Raw genomic sequence first — 19,415 nt, forward strand, 5'->3', positions numbered from 1 at the left:
CAGGGCGCGACAGGCTGGGCCCGGCCAGAGGTAGAGAGTAGTTTTACATCTTTTTATTAGAAGTTTTTTTTTTCCCTTTAACCTGAGTTCAGGCGCGGTCCCCACGCCCTCTGACAAACCCCAGAGAAACTGAAATTTCACATGTCAGGAATGAAAGGCTGAAGTCATGTTTGCCAAGAAAAAATGCAGAAGCAAAATTAAGGGGAAAAAAAAAAAAAAAGGATGGTAGTGGGCAAAAATGCTAACAGTGAGAAAAGTGACTGTACAAACACACAACTATTACAAACCAACCTGCCACCCCATGCCCCGTCCCGCCCCCCCGCCCGCCCCCCAGCCGGACAGCTACAGCCCTGCGGCCGGTTTGGAGGTCACAAGGAAGGTTCTAGAAGCAGCCCATCCACAAGCATCTCCAGAGCAGGGGAGCCTCTGGAGCCCCTCTCCACCCTGAGTTTGGGGGTCCCCACCCTCAGCATGCTGCTAAGCCCCACCTGTTCTGAAATGAACAGCACTCAGCCCCCATCCCCGCCCCGGTTTGCATAAGGGGTGCTGAGCGGCACCCGAGAAACCCCCACTGACAGGCGAGGTTGGGAGTGTAGGGGGCTGATGGGGGCACCCCAGGCAAAGGCAGGGCCCCCTGGGGGCTGAGTGCCTGCTGGCCCCGGGCCCCCCTCGCGTTTCCACGGCCGGTAGACTCCCCCCATCCTGGGCCCACGCCCCCCCAACCCCATCCCCTACAATCATCAGCGTCGCCCAGCACCGCAGGCACACCCTGAGTTAGACCTGGGGGAAGGCACCTCTCCTGCAGGACACCCGCTCCCCCAGACACATGTGGATGCTCAACAGGACACACGGGGGTGGGACCCTGAGCTGGGGGCTGGTGGGGGTGGGCGGCCGGGCGGGGGTTTTGGCATCAAAAGTCAGACCTGAGGTAGAAAGAAACTCGCAGCAGAGACCCCCCCCACCCACGCAGCCGGCAGAATGGGGGGCGGAGGGGGGGGGCAGAGGGTAGCCTCCCACGCTCCTGCCGTCAGGTGCGGGGAGAGGAGAGGGAGAAGGGGGGGTGATGGCGAGAGGGGGGCAGATTGTGTCTGGGGACAAAAGGATCCCCCTCCCACAATGATTGTGCCGCTGCAGTGAGAGACGGGAGGGGAGAACCTTCCAGAAGGAAAAGCAGGAAGAAAGCCCCACGCCCAGCGCTACCCCCTCCTGGAAGGGTGGGGGGCGTCAGCGACCCTGAGATATACCAAGGAAACGGGCTCCCTCCCAAAGACTGGGGTGGGGGTGAGCTCAGGACCACCCTCATGGTCTGCAAGGCAACAAGATGACGCCTGGGTCTGGAGGCCGGAGGCGGCCGGCGGTGCCCTCCCGCTCCGGGCTCGTTAGGCCGGGTTCCCTGGGCCCAATTAGAGGTTCCAGGCTCACCCTGGGAACAGCTGAGTTCTTCCCACCCCACCCCAGAGGAACGTGAAAGAGCGCTACCTTGTGGGAGCTACGGCCCCACCCAACACCACCTGGTCCCCCGGGACCCCAAACCGCGCCTGGGTTTAGGACGGATGTGCAGCTCGCCTGGTGGAGACCTTCACCAGCCCTGAACTAATGCCCCCCCAGCTGTGCCCCACCCGATGCCCACCTTCTGACCCGGGGGACGGGGTCACAGAGGGAGGGGCGCGGCCCCTTCTCGGCCTCTATTTAGTTCCTTTAGTTACTGCAGGGCCCCCAGGAAGTAAGAAGGGACAAAGTGGAGGAGATGAAAATGCTGGGGGGAGGGGTGGTGTTCAGGGTGCCGTGGCCCCACAGAAACCCTGCCCTGAGCTAAGGCCGGCTCACCCCTGTCCCCCGGCATGGACAAGTCTCCAAAAGCAGCCCTTTCAGGCAAGGGAGTCCCCAGGCCGTATTCATCCCTGAGACAGGAGCCTGGGGCTGACAGGTGAACCCCCTCCCAGCACTTTCTCCTCTCGAGTTAAGACTTCGGGATTCCTGACTGAGGAGCCCCGCATGAAGTAAGAACAAGTACGGTGATGTCTACCATTCAACATTCCTGCTCCCCTTCCCCACGGACCCCCGGCATGCAGCCCCTACCCCAGCCCGGCCCACAGCACCTGAGTTCATCGGCTCTGCTGACTCTAGCCCAGGGATCCAGTGTCCTGGACCTGCCAGCTGCCCACTGCGCCACAGGAAATGCACAACCGAACCCAAATCAGTCATGGGAAAAATAAAAAGGGTATTACTTTTTTCTTTTTTTCTTTTTTTTTTTTGCTTTTTCAAGTCCAGTTTCCCTGAATGAACACAAATATATAGATATATATATCCTTTTCCTAGGTTTGATTCCTCCCCCAAGAATAAAATAGAATATTTACAAAACAAAACCCCCGAAACCTCTTAAAAACCCTACAGACTTTGAAGTTCACTATTTCTTTAAAAAAAAAAAAAAAAGTTCCCGAAAGCAACAAGAAAAGAAATTCAACTGATCTTGGCTCAGGGGTTTCATTCAATGCAAGGAGCTGGGTGTGGTGAGTGTGTAATGAAGAGGGAAAAAAAAAAGGGAAAAAAACAGATTAAAAATGAAAAAACACAGTGCAGGGATGTATGAGGTAAACAGGATTGGCCTGTCCAAACTAGACACCAGTCCACGTGGGTCCACCAGGGCTGCAGGAAAGCCCTGGGAGACATCTGCCTCCCTTGTTTCTCATTTCCTTTGCTGCTCTCACAATTCGTCTCTCTGAATGTCCGAAACCTGAGTAATTCAAGTGTTCCTTGGTTTTCCCCTGTTTTATTAAATTTTCTTTATATATATATATATATATATATATGTATATATATATTTTCTTTTCTTTTTGGCGTTAGCTGTCGCTCCTTTGTGGATACCTCCCCTCCCCACCCGTATCTCCCGCCATCCCGGCCCCTGCTTGGCCCACCTGGACCCCCTGCCCCGTCTGGTGGGCTCCCAGGGTGAGGAGTGTAGCGGTTAAGGCAATGAGTTATTTGAGGTAGAAGATGCGGGGGGTGCAGACAACCCCGCTGGCCCCGCCTGGCTGCCCGCGCTGCTGCTGGTCCCGCTGTTTGCTCCCCGGCTGCTGCCACCTCCGCCTTTGCTGGGAGCCGAGGGTGGCGTGGGGGCCGGCGGCTGGGCGAACAGCACTCCTGGTGCAAGGACAGGAGACAAGTCGTGGAGAATTTAAAAGATCATGTGACAGGTGCGAGGGATTCCTGAGCGCTGACCCCCTGTAAAGAGCATGCCCGCCCCCCTACCCCCGGCTTCCAGGTCACCACCATCTATCTCCTCAGCCTCCCCCCATGGGGGGGGGGCGGTCTTTACAGCAACCGAGCTGTTCTGTGTCAACATCGCCACCTGGTGGTCTATAGGAGCCATGGGTCTAATCACATTTTTTTTTAGAAGGAACCTGGAAACATCGTTTGCTATAAGATATGTAACACAGGATATGTATTTCTGAGCACTTACTCTGTGCTGAGCTCCGTGCTAAGTATAGGACACAGACTATCTCGCTTGAGTCTCATGAGGGAAGAGGTCTGGGCTCAAGAAGCCACACCCCCCGGGGGGGGGGCAACCAGGACTCGGGAAAGAGAGATGTGGTCAAGGTGGGCATGGGGGCTGGGTGGTCCTACCTGTGTACATGATTCCATTAATCTCTACTGACATGCTAATACTGTTGCTGCCATTGGTGCTGGTCAGGTTCGCAGCCGAGTCCTGGCGGCTCTCGGAGCCTGCGGGGAGAAGAAAAACCACGCTTTGTAATCATAAACCCACCTATGCAATGATCTGGGTCACGTGGGTCACCCACCAGACGTGAAGCTTCACGAAGCGCTGGACAGGATCTCTCAGCAGCGCACACGGTAGGTACTCAATAAATATTTATTGAATAAGAATGAATTTGTCTCAAGTTTGCTTTTTTCTTGATTACAAGTATTTTTTCTTTTTCTTTTTTATAATTTTTACTGGACTATAGTTGATTTACAGTGTGTTAGTTTCAGGTGTACAGCATGATTACAAGTCTTAAGCGGTGTCCCCACACCCAAATCATGTCATTCTTTTTTTTTTGGCTGTGCCACGTGGCTTGTGGGATCTTAGTTCCCCGACCAGGGATTGGACCCAGGCCCTCGGCAGTGAGAGCGCAGAGTCCTAACCACTGGACCGCCAGGGAATTCCCCATGTCATTCTTTTTAATGACCACAAAGTATTCCAGACTTGATTCATGAATTCCCCTACTGATGGACACACTAGTGACGTCATGCAAATAACTGCAGTGAACATCCTTGAAAACCTGTGTTTCCTTGTTTCCCTACATTAGTTCTGCTCTAGATACCAAGCAGAATCACCCAGTCATGGGGCAAGCACATTTTCTATTTTTAAAAGAGATTGCCAAGTTGTCACCTATTTACGTTCCCACCAGCAGGACCGATGGGGCCCATTTCTGCACATCCTGACCAACGTTTGATATTATCAAACTCTGACGGGTGAAAAATGGTATCTCCTCGTTAACTTGCAGATCCCCAACTAGATGGAGTTGAACAGTTTTTCCTATGAGTTTACGAGTCACAGCTGCCCATTTCTTCTACTGGTTTGTTTGCCTTTGTATCTTATTGATCTGTAAGCACTCTTTACACATGGTGGCTACGAGGCCCTTGTGTGCATGCAGGAAGCACAGAGGGTCTGAGCGCCAGGGTGGTACCTTGGCTGTTGATCCGGATGCTCATGGGCAGCTGGGCCGTCATGGCCAGAAAGTTCTGCTGTAGCGCTCGCTGCATGAGCCTCTGCTGTTCCTCTGCCACCAGGGCCATCTTCTTCTCAGGAGGCTCCCCAGACTCCAGCTTCTCCCGGAGCTGCTCCAGGGCGGCTGCCTGTGCCGCCACGGCCGCCTGGGCCGCTACTGCCTGGGCTGCCACCACAGGGTGACCCGCCAGGGAGACTGGCAGGCGGCCGGGGACCGTGATGGGGATGGCCGAGTCCTCCTCTGGACAGGAGAGAAAAGGGGTTGGTGGCCAGAATGGAACAGAGGTGGCCCACTCCCCACCTCCCATCCAAGGTAGGAATGTGCCCCCTTGAATACCTCCACCAATGGGGCTCTCACTTCCTTTCCAGGGAAGTGGACAGGTTTTTGAAAAGACACAAGTGCTATAAGATCCTTTCTAGTATCAGGCTGACATCAGATACCAGCATAATGGTAATATAGGTCATGGTGACAATACTAGTTACAGTGACAGTATCATAGTAGTATTTAGCATTAGTGTTATAGAGAGACCACAATAGCACATATTACTTATAATACTAGTTACGACAAGAGCTCACCACATGCCTTGTCTAAAGCACTTAACGTGAACCGTCTCAACAATCCCATAACCACCTAGTCACCCTTTTCTCCACTTTACCGCTGAGGAAACCAAAGCTCAGAGAGGATGGATAATTTTCCTGAGGCCACAGACCTGGAGAGAGGTTGAGCTGAAATGAAACCCATGCAGCCCAACTCCAGAACCAGCTCCTAACCATTCCCCTGTCCTGTGGTTGAAACAAACGTCCCCGTGGTTCCCACCCACTGGTCCCACTGTCTCCTCTTCTGACTCTCCCTCCCGTGTCTATCCCTGGTGGCCTGGGGCCGCCTCTCCAGGAGGGTCCCCACTCCAAACTTTGCAGTTGCCAGGCCCTCTGCCCTGGAGTCCCTGTAGCCCTTTCTGCTTGCCTCCCTCTCAGCTGAAAAGAGCCCCTGGGACCCATCAGAACCAGCTTTTCCTGGCCCCCTCAGTAGCTCCATTAGGTCCGAACCTCTCTCTTATCCGCCCCCGTCCTCCCTAGCTCCAGCACAGGACCTCGCATGCAGCAGATGCCTAATGACATTCACGGGTATCGCTGCAACTCCCCAAGGCTGGGGGGTAAACTGAGGCTCACAGAGGCCGGAGGGAGCTGACACTGCTGAGACCCCATTCGCCTTAGATCTGACTAGCCCCCAATTTTCAGGGCGCTGTGAGGATCACCTCGGCTCCCCGGGCCAAGCTTGGGAAGTAGGGAGTCACAGCTCATGTGGCAAATGAGAAACGGAACCTCGGACAGGTGCACCGACCTGCTTGAGGCTGGGCCACCACATGTGCTGTTGGTGCTTCTGTGTTACCGAGGATTCAGAGACTTGCTGGAAGAGGGGACTGTGATCGGCTGGTGATGTCTGCCATGGATGGGGACTAGGGGTGGGGGGCTGCCAGCTACCTGCAACCCCAGGCCTGTTGCACGCTGGGCATTTTACACGCTGAAGGCTCCCTAACACCCCCACAGAGAAGGCATAATTTCCCCCACTTTACGTGTAAGGAAAGCTGGGCTCAGAAAGGGGCAGTGAGCTGCCCAGGGGCACCTAGCAATAGCTTCAGGGGTGGTTAAAGAGTCCATTTGATGACCCACACGACACCCTTGGTGTCTGGTGGGTCAGTGTGTTCAGGAGGATTCTAAAGCTCAAAGGGAAAAGAACACAGTGATCAGCTAGTAATGTCCGCCACGTGCAAGGGACTAGAGAGAACGACAGCGATGAAAAGCATCAGCCTTGGACTTCCCTGGTGGCACAGTGGTTAAGAATCTGCCTTCCAATGCAGGGGGCCCAGGTTTGATCCCTGGTCAGCGAACTAAAATCCCACATGCTGTGTGGCCAAAAAATAAATAAAAAATCAAAAAATCAAAAATAAATAAATAAATAAATAAATAAATAAAATAAAAACACCAGCCACAGGCAAGTGGACTGGGCCAATGGTACAGTAAAACAGTGATTAATTAGTAATGTCTGCCACGGGTATAGGATGGGAAAATTGGGCTTGATTTGCCATGTCTGCCTTGGCATAGAACTGGAGGAAAAAATTATTGATTCGTGATGTCTGCCGAGGGCACAGGTTCAGGAGAAATGAATTGATTAGTGATGTCTGCCTGCTATGGACCTGGGGCTGGAAAAATGGCAATTGATTAGTAATGTCTGCCACAGGCACAGCACAAGCAGGTTGGCCGCCCTCTTACACACCAACTTTGGGGTCTATCATCCCGGTTACCCAGGGAAGGGAAAAGGCGGCCCCCTCCCTGGGACACACTGCCAGGCTGAAGCTGAGTCAAGATCAGGCCCCAGGCCCCATGCAGCCCTCACCTTTCTTGATCTTGGGGGCTGGGGTGATGGAGCTGCCATTGGTGCTGGCGGCCAGGCCCAGGGAGGACACAGGGAGCTTGGGCGAGGAGAGCATGCTGTGGGCCCCGCCCGGTGAGTAGGCGAAGAGGGAGCCTCCAAAGCTCTGGCGCCGGCCCTCCCTCCGGTTGCTGTCGATGGCCGCCTGGAGCTCATTGGGGTTGCTGAGGCCACGCTTCTCACACTCGTAGGGGTACAGGTACTTCATGTACCTGCGGGCAGGGGCAAGGGTACAGGATGGCACCTGGGATGTCTCTGGGGTCTGCATAAAGCCAAGCCCCGCTGCAGCACCAGCTCCCCATCCCCATCCCGCAGCTCTGCCCAGAAGCACCCGGCAGCCCTCCAAGCCGTGGTCTTTGCCTGTGCTGTTCCCTCTGTCTCAATGCCTGTCCTGTGACATGTCCCCATCCCCGTCCCCACATCGACTACCTGCTGTTCCTTCAACACTCAATTTGCATAGCCTCAGAGCCAGGACATTCCACCCTCCACCCTCCCCACTCCTCCCTGCCTTGGGTCCTTTCTGCCCAGACGCCGCGGGTGGGCACTCACTGGGTGCGCAGCGTGAAGGCGGCGCTGGTGATGGACGTGGGCAGGTTGAGGCCCTTGGTGATCTCCCGCCACAGCTTCTTGTTGATGACCTCCACCAGGCCGCCCTTCTCCGTTACCAGCACGTACAGCATGAACAGGTCGAGCACCTGCTTGGCCATGATGGGGATGCGGTTCACGGGCGTCCCTGCAGGGAGGGGGGATGCTGTCACCTGGGGTGGTGCCCGACGCGTCGGTGAGAGCGGGTCCCCTCGGCATAGCTGAGCTGGGGCGGCTCACTCTCTGGGGGGCCGTCCCGGACGCTGCGAGTGGGGGAGCAGCCTCCCTGCCCCACCCACTGGATGCCAGGAGAGAAGCCCCCAGTGTGACAACCACAGCTGTCCCAGGCGTCACCCAGTGTCCCCTGGGGGCAGGGTCGCCCGGGTGAGACCCCTGCTTGCGAGAGCCCTGAGGAGGCAGCTCTGCCTCAGTCTCTCCATCAGTGATCTGGGCTCATGCTGCTCTCACCTGGGTGGGTGAGGGGGGAGCTGCAGGGCCAACCCGGGGGCCCAGCATGAGAAACACAGCCGCTGTTATTCCTCCTACGGACACGACAGCTGCCAAAACAACTCTGCTGTGTTGGGGGCTTTGCAGTGGGGGAGGGAGGGCTTGATTAATCCACTTTGCAGCTTAGACAGTGGGGAGGTGGGCCAGGCCTGGGAGGGAGGCTGGGGGTGGCCCAGCCCCAGGAGGGGGCTCCTCCCTCAAGACAGCCCTGCTCCCATCTTACACCCACCCTGGCGCTCCAAGCCCCTGCACGCGCCTGTCACCCAGAAGCCCCAGCCGTGGGAGCCCTTAGGTCTCAGCTCAGCCTGCCTGGCACCATCCTGGCTGAGGGCGGAGAAGCCCCCGCTTAAACCTCTCTCCCTGGCAGTGGAAGTACGGGTTTCCTGTCTGTGGCCCCCACCTGCGGTCCTGCTCACATGGGGTCCCCCGGCGCCCAGCCTGGCATACAGCAGGTGCTCAATAAACAGTGAAGGTTGGTTGATGGCCCCCATCCCAGCCCTGGGGGCACGCTTGCCGCCCCTGCAGAGATGGCAAAGGGAAGCTCCAGGATGGGCTCCTGCTCCCTGCCCCCGCCCTGGACAATGCCCTGTACCCAGGACCCTGCTTCCTGGTCCCCCCTCTACAAGCTGGACATCCCGGAACCACCTCCTGCCAACCTTGGCCACCGCCGGGCCCTTCCCGGGTTGCAAAATCCCCAACGAATGAAGACCTCCTGGAGTGGGTGGAGGAAGATGGGCCTCAGACCCCCACGCTACCCGCTTCATTTTCCAGCCCAGGAAGGAGAGAGAAAAGCAACGCCAGGTGTCAGAAGCACACCCAGCCCCAGAGATGCGCCCACAGCGCCCACCCGGCCCACCCAGGACGCTGGTTTAGGCTCTGCATTGGGAAAAAGAAGGAATCACACCAAAGCTCCTCCTGGGACCCTGCGCCCTGGCTCGGCAGCCAGGCGGCGGATGTTTATAGAAGGAGCGGGGCTGGGAGAGCACAGAGAGGCATTGATGGAGGCAGGCGGGGGTGGGGGGGGCGATAAGGAAGGGCGGAGGGGTCATCAAGGAAACTGCAGGAGGGTGGGGTGCAGGCAGGACCCCTCCTCCATGTCCAACCCCCAGAGAATTCTGAGAGATATCCAGTTGGAGGTTTTTACTTTGTGATGTGGGGGAAAGACTACTTTATTAAGGGATGCAGGACATGGTATCCAGATTCTCAGCCCCAAAGCCCCCGACTCCAATTATAGAGGGGAGGGTTCAAGAGGAAGGTAGGGAAGAGAGGGCCTTGGAGCTGGGTTTTGAGGGTTGCATAGGAGTTTGTTGCTTCCTGTCCTCCAGGAGCACCTGGCTTGGTGAGGGAGACAGGGCTGGACACAGACCCTTGAAGCCCTGTGTGGCCAGGAGCTGGGGTCCCCAGAGGACCCCAGCCTCACCACTCTGGGGCAGCTCACCATACTTCCTCTGTGCCTCCAGGACACCAGGAGCCCAGTCTGGGGCAAAATGGGTGGGCTCCGGGCCTGGGAGCTTGGAGCCCCATGGTGGGGGGAGAGGTAGTGGGGGGCTCAGGTAGGTGTGGACAGGATGATAAAGGGTGGGTCGATCTCTCTGACCACATGGGGGGGTGGGGGGGGGAGAGGGGGGGCAGCAGGCCTGGCTGGGTCTGGATTCCTCCACCCCTGGCACAGGAGGGGTTAACGTGGAGGCCGCAGCCCCCTCCCCTTTCATCTCCTTCCCTTCCGGCCTGGGCCTGGTTGGGTCTGTGTTTACAGAAGCTGCTGGCAGGGAGGGGCAGGCAGGGGCCCTGGACAAAGAAGCCGCCTGGCTGGCCCCTGCAACAGTCATAGCCCATGCAGCTCCCCTGCCCGCCCCACCCACCCCCACCAGCCCCGCCCAGGCCCCGCCCCTTCCTGCCTCTGTGGCTCAGAGGCCCTCTCCCCTCTCCAGGCCTCAGTTTCCTTCCCTGAACAGTGGGGGTCATGATAACCCTGCTGGGGGGGGTGTGAGGGGAGGAGGTATCAAGGAAATGAGCCCCACCCACAGTGGGTGCTCCTGGGACCCCTGGCTGGCTGGCAGCTCTGAGCTGAGGGAGGGCCCTGGGGACCCTCTGGGTGCCCTCCTCCCCCATCCTCCCTGGGCCTGGCTCACCCTGAATGCCCCCGACGTCCCCCAGCGTCTGGGCCGTCCGTTTCCCCACCTGGACACCCACCCAGACCAGTCCCTGCTCCCCAGGCCTGGCCTCCGTCCCTGGTCGTCTCGCTGTTCTCAAGGCCGCTTCTGGCATCCGCCTCACCCCAGACCCCAGGGCGTAGGGGAATACAGGTGGCTTGGGCCTGGTACACTGTTGGCGCATAATAACTGTGGACCTGGCACTCAGTGCATCTGGGGCACTGCCACATGGGGGGGAATGTTGGTGGCCCACCTTACAGATGGGGGAACTGAGGCCCCAGGTGGGAGCAGGGAGGGGCCTGGACCCAAACCTCCCAAGAGTGGCAGCAGGAAGGCCAGGCTCTAGCCTGTGGGGAGCTTCTGTCCTGCCACCCAGCGCCCGCCCGCCTGCCTGACTGGGAATCCAGCCCTACTCCCCAGACAGAGGGCAGCCCCGCTGCGGGGGATCCGGGGAGCCAGGACCCCATTGCGCCCGCGTCTCAGCAGCAAGGGAGGAAGCCTGGACTGTCAGTTCTGGGTTGGGGCCCTGAGACCCCCCCGACCCAAGGACTTACCCCTCAGACTCTCACAGCTGTGTCTCGCCCATCAGACCCTCAGGGCTGGGCTGTGTCTCCTGTCAGATACCCATGGCGGGATGGTGCTACTTCTCCCAGACCTCCCCCGCCACCATGGCAGGGCTGTCTCTCCCCCCTCAGGCATCTCTTGGATGCCTCCGGCCACAGAGAACTCACTCACAGCCTCACTGACACACCTGCCCCGGGCAGTGGCCAGCAGGGCCCCCCCGTCCTGCGTGCTCATATCCGGGACTTCCCGGCGGGCAGGCCTCACCTCGCTTCTGCATGAAGCTGAACAAGTCATCCAGGAACTCCTTCCTCTTGGGGTCCCCGTCCAGTTCGTAGAGCTGCGACGGCAGGGAGGGGATGGATTAGTTGGTGCCAGAGCCTGGGTGCGGGTGCCACGTCCACGTGGCACGGAGGGCCAACCGAGGGGTCCCGGCCCCGGCCCCCCACAGTCCAAACAGCTCCTGAGGCCTGCCCCCGCCACTGTCAGACAAGGACCCTGAGATACCTGTCCCTGGGCGGCCGTAACAGCTGACCGCACACTTGGCTTAAACCACACAGATTTATCCTCTCCCGGCTCTGGAGGCCAGCCGTCTGAGATCAAGGTGTGGCAGGGCTGTGCTCCCTCCAGAGGCTGGGGCGGGGGGCGGCTGCGGGGGGATCCTTCCCGCCTCTTCCAGCTTGTGGGGCTCCAGGTGTCCTGGGCCTGTGGCTGCATCACCCCAGCCTCTGCCTCTGTCTTCACGTGGCTTCTCCCTGTGTCTCTGTGTCCAAATCCTCCTTTTCTTATGGGGCATCACTCACTGGCTTTAGAGCTACCTCATCTCCACCCGTAACTGATCACATATGCAAAGACCTGATTCCCAAATCATGTCCCGTTCACAGGTACCTGGAGCTCAGACTTGAACATGTACTTTTTGGGGGCACAATTTATCCCACCTAGACCATCGCCACCACGAGGATGGTGGATGTCCGGCATGGTCCACCGAGTCACACGCATGTGCTCCTGAGAGGCGGCCCATTTTGTAGCTGAGGCACAGAGGCAGGCCTGAGCCTGGAGTCAGGATTCTCGGGGACTCTCAGCACAGGCTCTGTCCTGCACACCTGTTGCCTGGGTTCACCAGTCACCGGGGCGGGGAGAGGGCCTCGGTCTGGGCTATCAGTGGGGCAGGGGGTCCCCAGACTCAACCCTCAGCTCCCAGGTGCTGGCAGGCAGGGGAAGCCAGCAGAGATAATTAGAGAGCAAAGTTGGGAGGGGGATTTGCCGGGGGTGGGCAGTGCAGATAGCAGGCTTCAAATTAAGCTTTGGGGAATGCAGTCCCCATGGCCACCTGGACACAGAGCAAGTGGGACTGTGTGGGGCCTTGAAACCACCAATTAGCCCCGGCTGGGATAATCCGTCATCAGGGCCCAAGAACACACTGATGCCCAGCTCCTGCGGTATGGGACATCCCCGGGCCTGGGGAGGCAGGGTCCTCGGGTTGGCTACCCCTCAGCCACCTCGCCCCTCTCTGGGCCTCAGTTTCCTCATCTGTGTAATGGAGAGAAAGTGGGGCCCGCAGGGTACAGGCCGGGGGGGCCAGGAGCCCAGACCTGGGTGGTCGAGGCCGGGCCTTTGTCTCCACCCTGCCAGAGCCAGGCTGGCCAGCTGCATTCCTGCACTGATTTATGGTGGCCAGGGAGGCCCCGTTTTTCCCCCTGCCTGAGGGGTGTGGGGCCTGCAGATGGACCTTCCCATGGGCATGCACCTACCTGGGCCGCCTCCACCGCCCCTGCCCCATCCCCATTCCCCCTGCCCGCACGGCCCCCAGCACTGTGTGCGCCCCTCGCCCCCCTCTCCCCTCAGCCCCTTCATCAGATCCCCATGGTTCACAACCTGGTCCAGTCTCCTGTCTGTCTGCCCGGCTGGAACGTCGGGGATTTTGTCTGTTCTGTTTTCAGTGTCTAAGATGGGGCTGAGCACACAGCAGCTGCTTAATAGATGCTCGTTAAGTGAACCCTGATTTTCTCGGCCGCAACGTGGGCCAGGCTGGGCAGAGAAGACCAGAGAGACTTGTGGGGAATTGCCCTCAAATTCCCATCCACCCGGAACCTCAGGATGGGACCTGATCTGGAAATAGGGTCTCTGCAGATGACATTAGTTACGATGAGGTCCCAGAGTAGGGTGACTGGTGTCCATATGAGAGGAGAGACACAGAGACACACGGGGAGATAGAGGCAGAGACTGGGGTGACGCCTGGAGCCCCCAGAAGCTGGAAGAGGCAAGAAGGACCGTCCCCTGGAGCCTGAGCAAGGCCCAGCCATCCCCTGACCGCAGACGTCAGTCCTCCAGAACTGAGAGTAAATCCCTGTTGTTCTAAGCTGCCCAGTTTGTGGTCATTTGTTATGGCCGCTCCAGGAAGCTCACAGGGGACCACCGAACCTCAAGCCCTTCCTGACGAGGGGGCGACATCTCCTTCCTTGAGATCCCGACCCTGGTGGAGGGGGGTCCACCCGGCATGAACCCCTTCCTGGGCCCAGCTCCCGCAAGAGAGCCCAGTGCCCCTCCTGCCTCAGTTTCCCCATCTTTCAGAGACAGTGGGTGATAAACACAATAGCTTCACCCTGAGCTCCTGGAACCATCAGAACCTCCATATTCCAGGTGGGGAAACTGAGGCTCAGGGCAGAGAACAGCTGCCGGGCAGAGGCGGGCCGGCTTGGTAGGGGGCCCGTTAACTCCCAGGCCAAACGGTGGGCGGGCTGCCGTGGCACGGCCAGACCCCCGAGGGGCCAGGGCATTGTGCGAGGCCATAAAGGGGGTGGGCAGGCTGCCGACAGAGAAGGAAGCTTTAATGGCTGTTGCTGCGGGCAGCCGACAACAAAGACGGGCAGTAAAGGCCGCCCCAGCTTTATGGGGCTCTGGGCCCAAGTTCCGCACCCCTGCAGGGTGTGTCCTGCCCTGGCCAGCCGGCTAGGGCTGCCCACCAGGCCTCAGGGATGGGGGAGCTGGGGGCGGTGTCCAGGCCCCCTGTGGTGGTGTCCAGGCCCCCCTCGTGAGCCCCTGGGCCCGGCTGCCTGTCTTCACAAGGCTCTCAAGCCACACAGCTGGGCCACAACACATCCTGAGCCACGCCCAGGCCTCGGGCCCACCTGGGCCCTCTGGCTGAAACCCTGTCCCTTTCTGGACGGACCAGGAGGCACTGTCATACCCCGAGCTGCAAACCCAGGCTGGAGGTTGGGCAAAACCTCAGGAAACACCCCCGCCTTGGGCTGAGGCCCCAGATAAACTGCCCCACTCTCCCCTCCCCAGAGCCTGATTTCCCCGGGGCCACTGCGCGCTCTGATCACGGGGCCACCTCCACCTCCACCTCCCGCCAGTTCTGAGGACACCCCGCCTCTCTGCGGCCACACGTCCCAGAAGACCTGCCAGGGCCGCTCCCAGCTGACCTCTCACCAGCCTTCCCGCTGCTTCTCAAACCCGCCAGGGGCCGCGGTCCCCGCTCCAGGCCTTTGACCTGGCAGCTCCTCTCTCGGAATGCCGTCCTGGCTCTGCCCTAGCTCTGTCCCCGCGGGCTTCCCCGTCGTCGCCCAGGTCTCTGTTCCCACGTCGTCCTGGAGAGAAGCCCCGCGGCACATGCACCGATCACGGGTGACTCTCCCGCGTACCCCACTCCCCCGCACCACCAAGCCGCATGGGTTTACACACTGGTCTGGTCTCCTGTCCACATGCCCTGGTAGGGTGTTCGGGATTTTGTCTGCTTGGTTCCCAGTATCTAGAATTGGGCACCCAGCAGCTGCTTCATAAATGCTCGTTAAGTGGACCTTGATTTCTCAGTGCAACGTGGGGGTGGGACCCCTTATCCTTTCCCAAGCCCGAGATGTGTCCGTGCACAACCCATGCTTCGGGCCACCTGCGTCCTGGCATCGGGCAGACAAGGGTCTTGGGGGCACTTGGAGTCTGCCCTGCTGGGTTCACATCCTGTCCTCCCCAAGCCGCATCTATGAAGGTGGTACAGAACCCCGAGGATGTGGGTGTGGACATGCGGGCCTGGGCTGGGGGCTCCCACAGAGGCTCCCAAGCACACACCTCCCTTCCCGTTTTCCACCTGCCGGGCGGGGTCACCGGGACAGGCCCCGCGCCCCTCCGCCGGTCTCTGCTGTGGCTGGGCCCCTACCCAGTGACGGGGGGGCGTGCATCCGCTAGTTACCGAGGCTGGACTGCCCGCGTGTCCATCTTCCCCTCCCCAGCACCACCTACTTCACAGACGGGAAACTGAGGCACAGACCAAGCAGAGCCAAGCCCCCACCCCTGCTGAACAGCCAGAGGGGCCTTCCCGGGCAGCCTGGGCGAGACTCTCCCCTGCCTTACAGTCTCCCATGGCTTCCCATTGCCCCCATCAAGGACCTCACTTCCCCTGCCGTCACTGCTGGCCTGTCACCTCCTTGCCCTCACCTCCCTCTGCTCGGCCCCCGTGGGTCTTGTCACAGGCCCTCACCTCAGGGCCTTTGCACCTGCTGCTCCCTCCTCTGGAATGCAGTTTCCCGGATCTCCGCAAGGCTCCCTCCTTCCCCTCCCAGCCCCTCCTCACCCTCTGACCCCGGCCTCTGCCTCAGTTTCCTTTGCAGCAAAGGCGCAACCCAGCCTCATGCCACACATGGATTTCTCAGTGGACACTCGACCACGTTGGGAAGAGGATGAGCACGAAAGGCCACCTGCCTCGCTCTGGGTCCAGCCCAGGTGGGAGGGGGAGGCTGGAGGGGAAAGGAGGGGGTCCCGCGGAGGGACCCCGCCACCCACCCTTCCGCAGAGGGTGGAGGGGCCAGTCTGCAAGGAGGAAGCAGATAAAGCAGGGCAGGCTCGGGGTCAGGTAGTGGGCGGGGGAGGGGCCAGGGAGGAAAAAGTGAGATAACCTCCCCTCCCCCAAGTGCGCAAGGGGCAAACAGGAAATTCTTGTTTGTGGCGAAAGGTGAGCATTTTCACTACCACCAGCTTCGAGGAGCTCCCAGCCAGGTCAGTGGGTTGTGCTGCTGACCAGGCCTCGATGACCCCCGGGGGTGGGGCCCCCTCCCCCGAAGCCGCCCTGCGGGGACAGCAGACCCCTCGGGAGCCAGGGCACCACGCATGCCCTGGGCCCACCTGCCAGCCTGAAAGAGGAGGACAGGCCCGTGGCCTCCATCAAACCACAAGGGGGGGACCTGGTGCGGGGGGAGGGGCGCCCCCAGGGCCGCCCACACGCGGGAGACCCCTCCCCGGCACCGTGTCCCCAGCTCCAGCCTGCACGGGGCCCAGGGCAGCGACCAGCCCAAGGCCGAGGGGCCCCAGCTGTAAAGAAAGCACCCGCTCCAGGGCCCCCAGGAGGAACTTTGCCCCCTTAACGGTGTCTGCTCAGCCCCCCTTCCGACACCCAGGCGGCTCCAAAGTCCGCGGGGCCCTACCTCGGATGCACGAGGCCACTGGGCGGCAGGGGGACTCCAGGAGTGAGGCCGTGTCCTTGGACGGCAGATACAGGGACAAAATCAGGAGAAACCGGGAGCGTTCGGGGGACCGGCAACCCCCAGCCCCAGAGAAGAACAACCTTGTCCCTGGCAGCCACCGATGTGGCAGGGAGAGGCCCACAGCTGGGAACAGGTGGAAAAGGCCCCCGCGTGGTTTTTTTCTTTTTTTTTTGGCCCCACCGTGTGGCCTGTGGGATCCTAGTCCCCTGACCAGGGATTGAACCTGGGGCCCCTGCAGTGGAAGCCCCAAATCCTAACCACTGGACTGCCAAGGAAGTCCCGAAAAAGGCCCGTTTTTGCACTCGTGTCCAATATGACTCACGGGCAACCAGAGAAGGATGGCTTCCCCCACGGCCAGAACGGCGGGAACAGACACCGTCCATGTGTGGGGACCATGGGGACCCCGCTGGAACCCTGGCCCTTGGAGGGGGTCTGGGAACGGACAAGGATGAACGGTGGAGTGAGGCGTCAGGCAGGGCTGGTGCCGCCAGGGAGCCTCAGGGCCTTAATCTCACCTACCTGGTCCTGGATCGTTAAAAAAAATATTTATGGAGGTGAAAGTCACGTAACACAGAATTCACCATTTTAAGGTGAACAATTCAGTGGCCTTTGGTGCATTGAACATTGTTCTGCAACCACAACCCCTATCTAGTTCCAGAACATTCCATCACCCCAAAGGAAGCCCCGTCCCCATCAGCAGTCACCCCCCTTCCCCTCCCCAGCCCCTGACAACCACGAATCCACTCTCTGTCTCTGTGCATCTGCCTGTTCTGGATGTTTCCCATCAGTGGAATCACACCCTGTGTGTCCTTCTGTGTCTGGCTTCTCTCACTGAGCATCGTGTTCTCAGGGTCCGTCCACGTTGTAGGAGTGTCAGGGCTTCACCCCTTTTCATAGCTGAGTGATGTTCCCGTGTGTGGATGGACCACATTTGTTTATCCATTCACCACTGATGGGCATTTGGGTTATTTCCATTTTTTGGCTATTATTACGAATCTCACTATTTCTATATTCTTTGGGCTTTGGACAAGAACTGATTCCTTGTAACTCCTGTAAGCAAAGTGAAACTGCACTGAAAGAGCAGAGAAGCCCGCACAGCTGGTTTTTATCCCTCAACGTCCCCCCACAGAACGCCCAAAAGCAATAGGATGACACTTCCTCCTTGCAGCCCCCCAGGGTGGAGAGTCCAGGGAGCTTTTAATCTTTACATCGAGATCAGCCTGTGTGTCCCCTGCTTCGAAGAGGCCCTTGGCTCCCTGTTGCTGTCAGAAGAAGCCAGACCTCCCGCCTGCCAGGCTGGGGTGTGGTCCTGGCCCCGCAGATGCCTGCACCTGGTCCCTCCCCGGCGCTGGCCCCTCACTGCTCCCAACCTGGTCCTGCCTGGGGCCTCTGCATTGCTGGTCCCCCCACCTGGGTCCCCCTCCTCCACCCTTGCCCTCTTTGGCTCCTGCTGACCCCCAAGCCAAGGCAGTGCCCCCAGTGACATTCCCTGCCCCTCCCCCAGCATCTGTCACGGGTCATGTGGTTCTGTACTTATTTTGGGGATGGTTTCCTTCCCTTCTTTCTTCCCACCCAGATGAGAGCCCCCAGGGCAGAACAGGTAACAGTGGGTAGGCACAGTATACAGCAGGTGCTAAAGAAGGAAGGGAGGAGAAGGCACACCGGGCTCTGGCCCCTGGTTCACGCTCCATCCCAGCTCAGCCCTGGTGTCCCCCTCCTGGCGGCCCCACCCCAGCTGATAAAGCCCCTCCTCACATTATCGGGCCCTGGGAGGCCCTGCGCCCCGATGACTCAGCGCTGGCAGCCGTTGCCCAGGTGGGCAGGGGCTGGGTCCCTGGGGGCCAACCAGCCTCCCCCATTCACAGAAACGCCCACACGCAGGGCTGGGGGGCGGGGCAGGGCACGGGTGGGGCAGGGGCGGCACCCACACACCCCCACGGCCCCTCCCCTCGTGCCCACTGAGGCGGGCAGGGGCTTCCGTGCGCACCTGGTGACCGGGTCTCGGTCCGGCACTGGTGCCGCCCCGCTGTAGCCCCGCTTAACCATCCTCTTCCGCAGCCCGGCCCAGAGGGTGCGCTCCTGCCCCTTCTCGCCCCCTCCCCAGAGACCCTGGGGCAGGGACAGACAAACGGATGGATGGATGGATGGATGAAGTCTGGCGGGAGGAGGCCGGGTGGGGCGGAAGCACCCGGAGTCTGGAACCCTCCTTGTCAGCCCTCGGGGCTGTGGCCAGGTCAATCAATTTTGCATCCATGACTGAGCACCTTCTGTATGCTTTTTTTTTTTTTCCTGGGCTGCACTACACCGTTTGCGGTGCACGGCTTGCAGGATCTTAGTTCAGGGGTTGAACCCAGGCCCACAGCAGTGAAAGCACGGAGTCCTAACCACTGGACCGCCAGGGAATTCCTATCCTTCTGTATGTTAAGGCCTGTGCTGGATGCTGGGGATGCAATGTGCCCAAGAGAGACCCAGACAACCCTTGGGAGCCCCAGGCCTGCGAGGAGCACAGCAGGAGTCACACACAGGCAGGGGGAGGTGGTGAGGGAGCGGGGGCGCCTTTGAAGCCAGCCATCCCTGCAGCAGGATGGGGGAAGGGCAGGCTTGCTTGCTGCTGCACACAGTAGGGGCTTAATCAGTGTTCACCGGGCGACCTCAGGCTTTTCCCACAAGTTGCCCTCCTGGCGCACCTGACCCCTGGGGCCACCCACCCCAGCCAGGCGCAGGGCCACATGGCCCTTTCATTTCCCGTCAGCGCTCCAGGGCTGCAGGGGCCCCCACTGGGCCTGCAGGAAATTGGGGAAGTGATTCTGGGCCAGGCAGAAACATCTGCCAGCTTGGCCACCCCCGCCCCCCCCAGCAACCAGCATGTGCCCCCTCTCCGAAAAGACACGGCACACCCACCCACGAAACAGATATTAATAAAAGTTCCAGAAACAAGTCATAGAGCCTGACCACGAAGCTGACGATTAAAGGCG

General features: G+C 59.6%; 1 protein-coding gene across 3 annotated transcripts in view; it reads right to left on the bottom strand.

Moving 5' to 3' along the window:
* Positions 1-339: 339 nt before the first annotated feature.
* Positions 340-19,415, bottom strand: part of ARID3A (AT-rich interaction domain 3A) — a 35,375-nt gene continuing 16,299 nt past the window's right edge. For all 3 annotated transcript variants that reach the window (XM_057541151.1, XM_057541152.1, XM_057541150.1), the window contains exons 4-9: positions 11,234-11,306; positions 7,710-7,893; positions 7,125-7,372; positions 4,689-4,970; positions 3,625-3,723; positions 340-3,141 (exon numbers count right to left, since the gene is read on the bottom strand). In XM_057541151.1, the coding sequence (XP_057397134.1) occupies positions 2,966-3,141; positions 3,625-3,723; positions 4,689-4,970; positions 7,125-7,372; positions 7,710-7,893; positions 11,234-11,306 (1,062 nt within the window). In that variant the 3' untranslated portion in view covers positions 340-2,965. The remainder of the gene's footprint in view (positions 3,142-3,624; positions 3,724-4,688; positions 4,971-7,124; positions 7,373-7,709; positions 7,894-11,233; positions 11,307-19,415) is intronic.

This window comes from Balaenoptera acutorostrata, chromosome 2 (genome assembly GCF_949987535.1).
Source record: "Balaenoptera acutorostrata chromosome 2, mBalAcu1.1, whole genome shotgun sequence".
In the NCBI taxonomy this organism is placed as follows: domain Eukaryota; kingdom Metazoa; phylum Chordata; class Mammalia; order Artiodactyla; family Balaenopteridae; genus Balaenoptera; species Balaenoptera acutorostrata.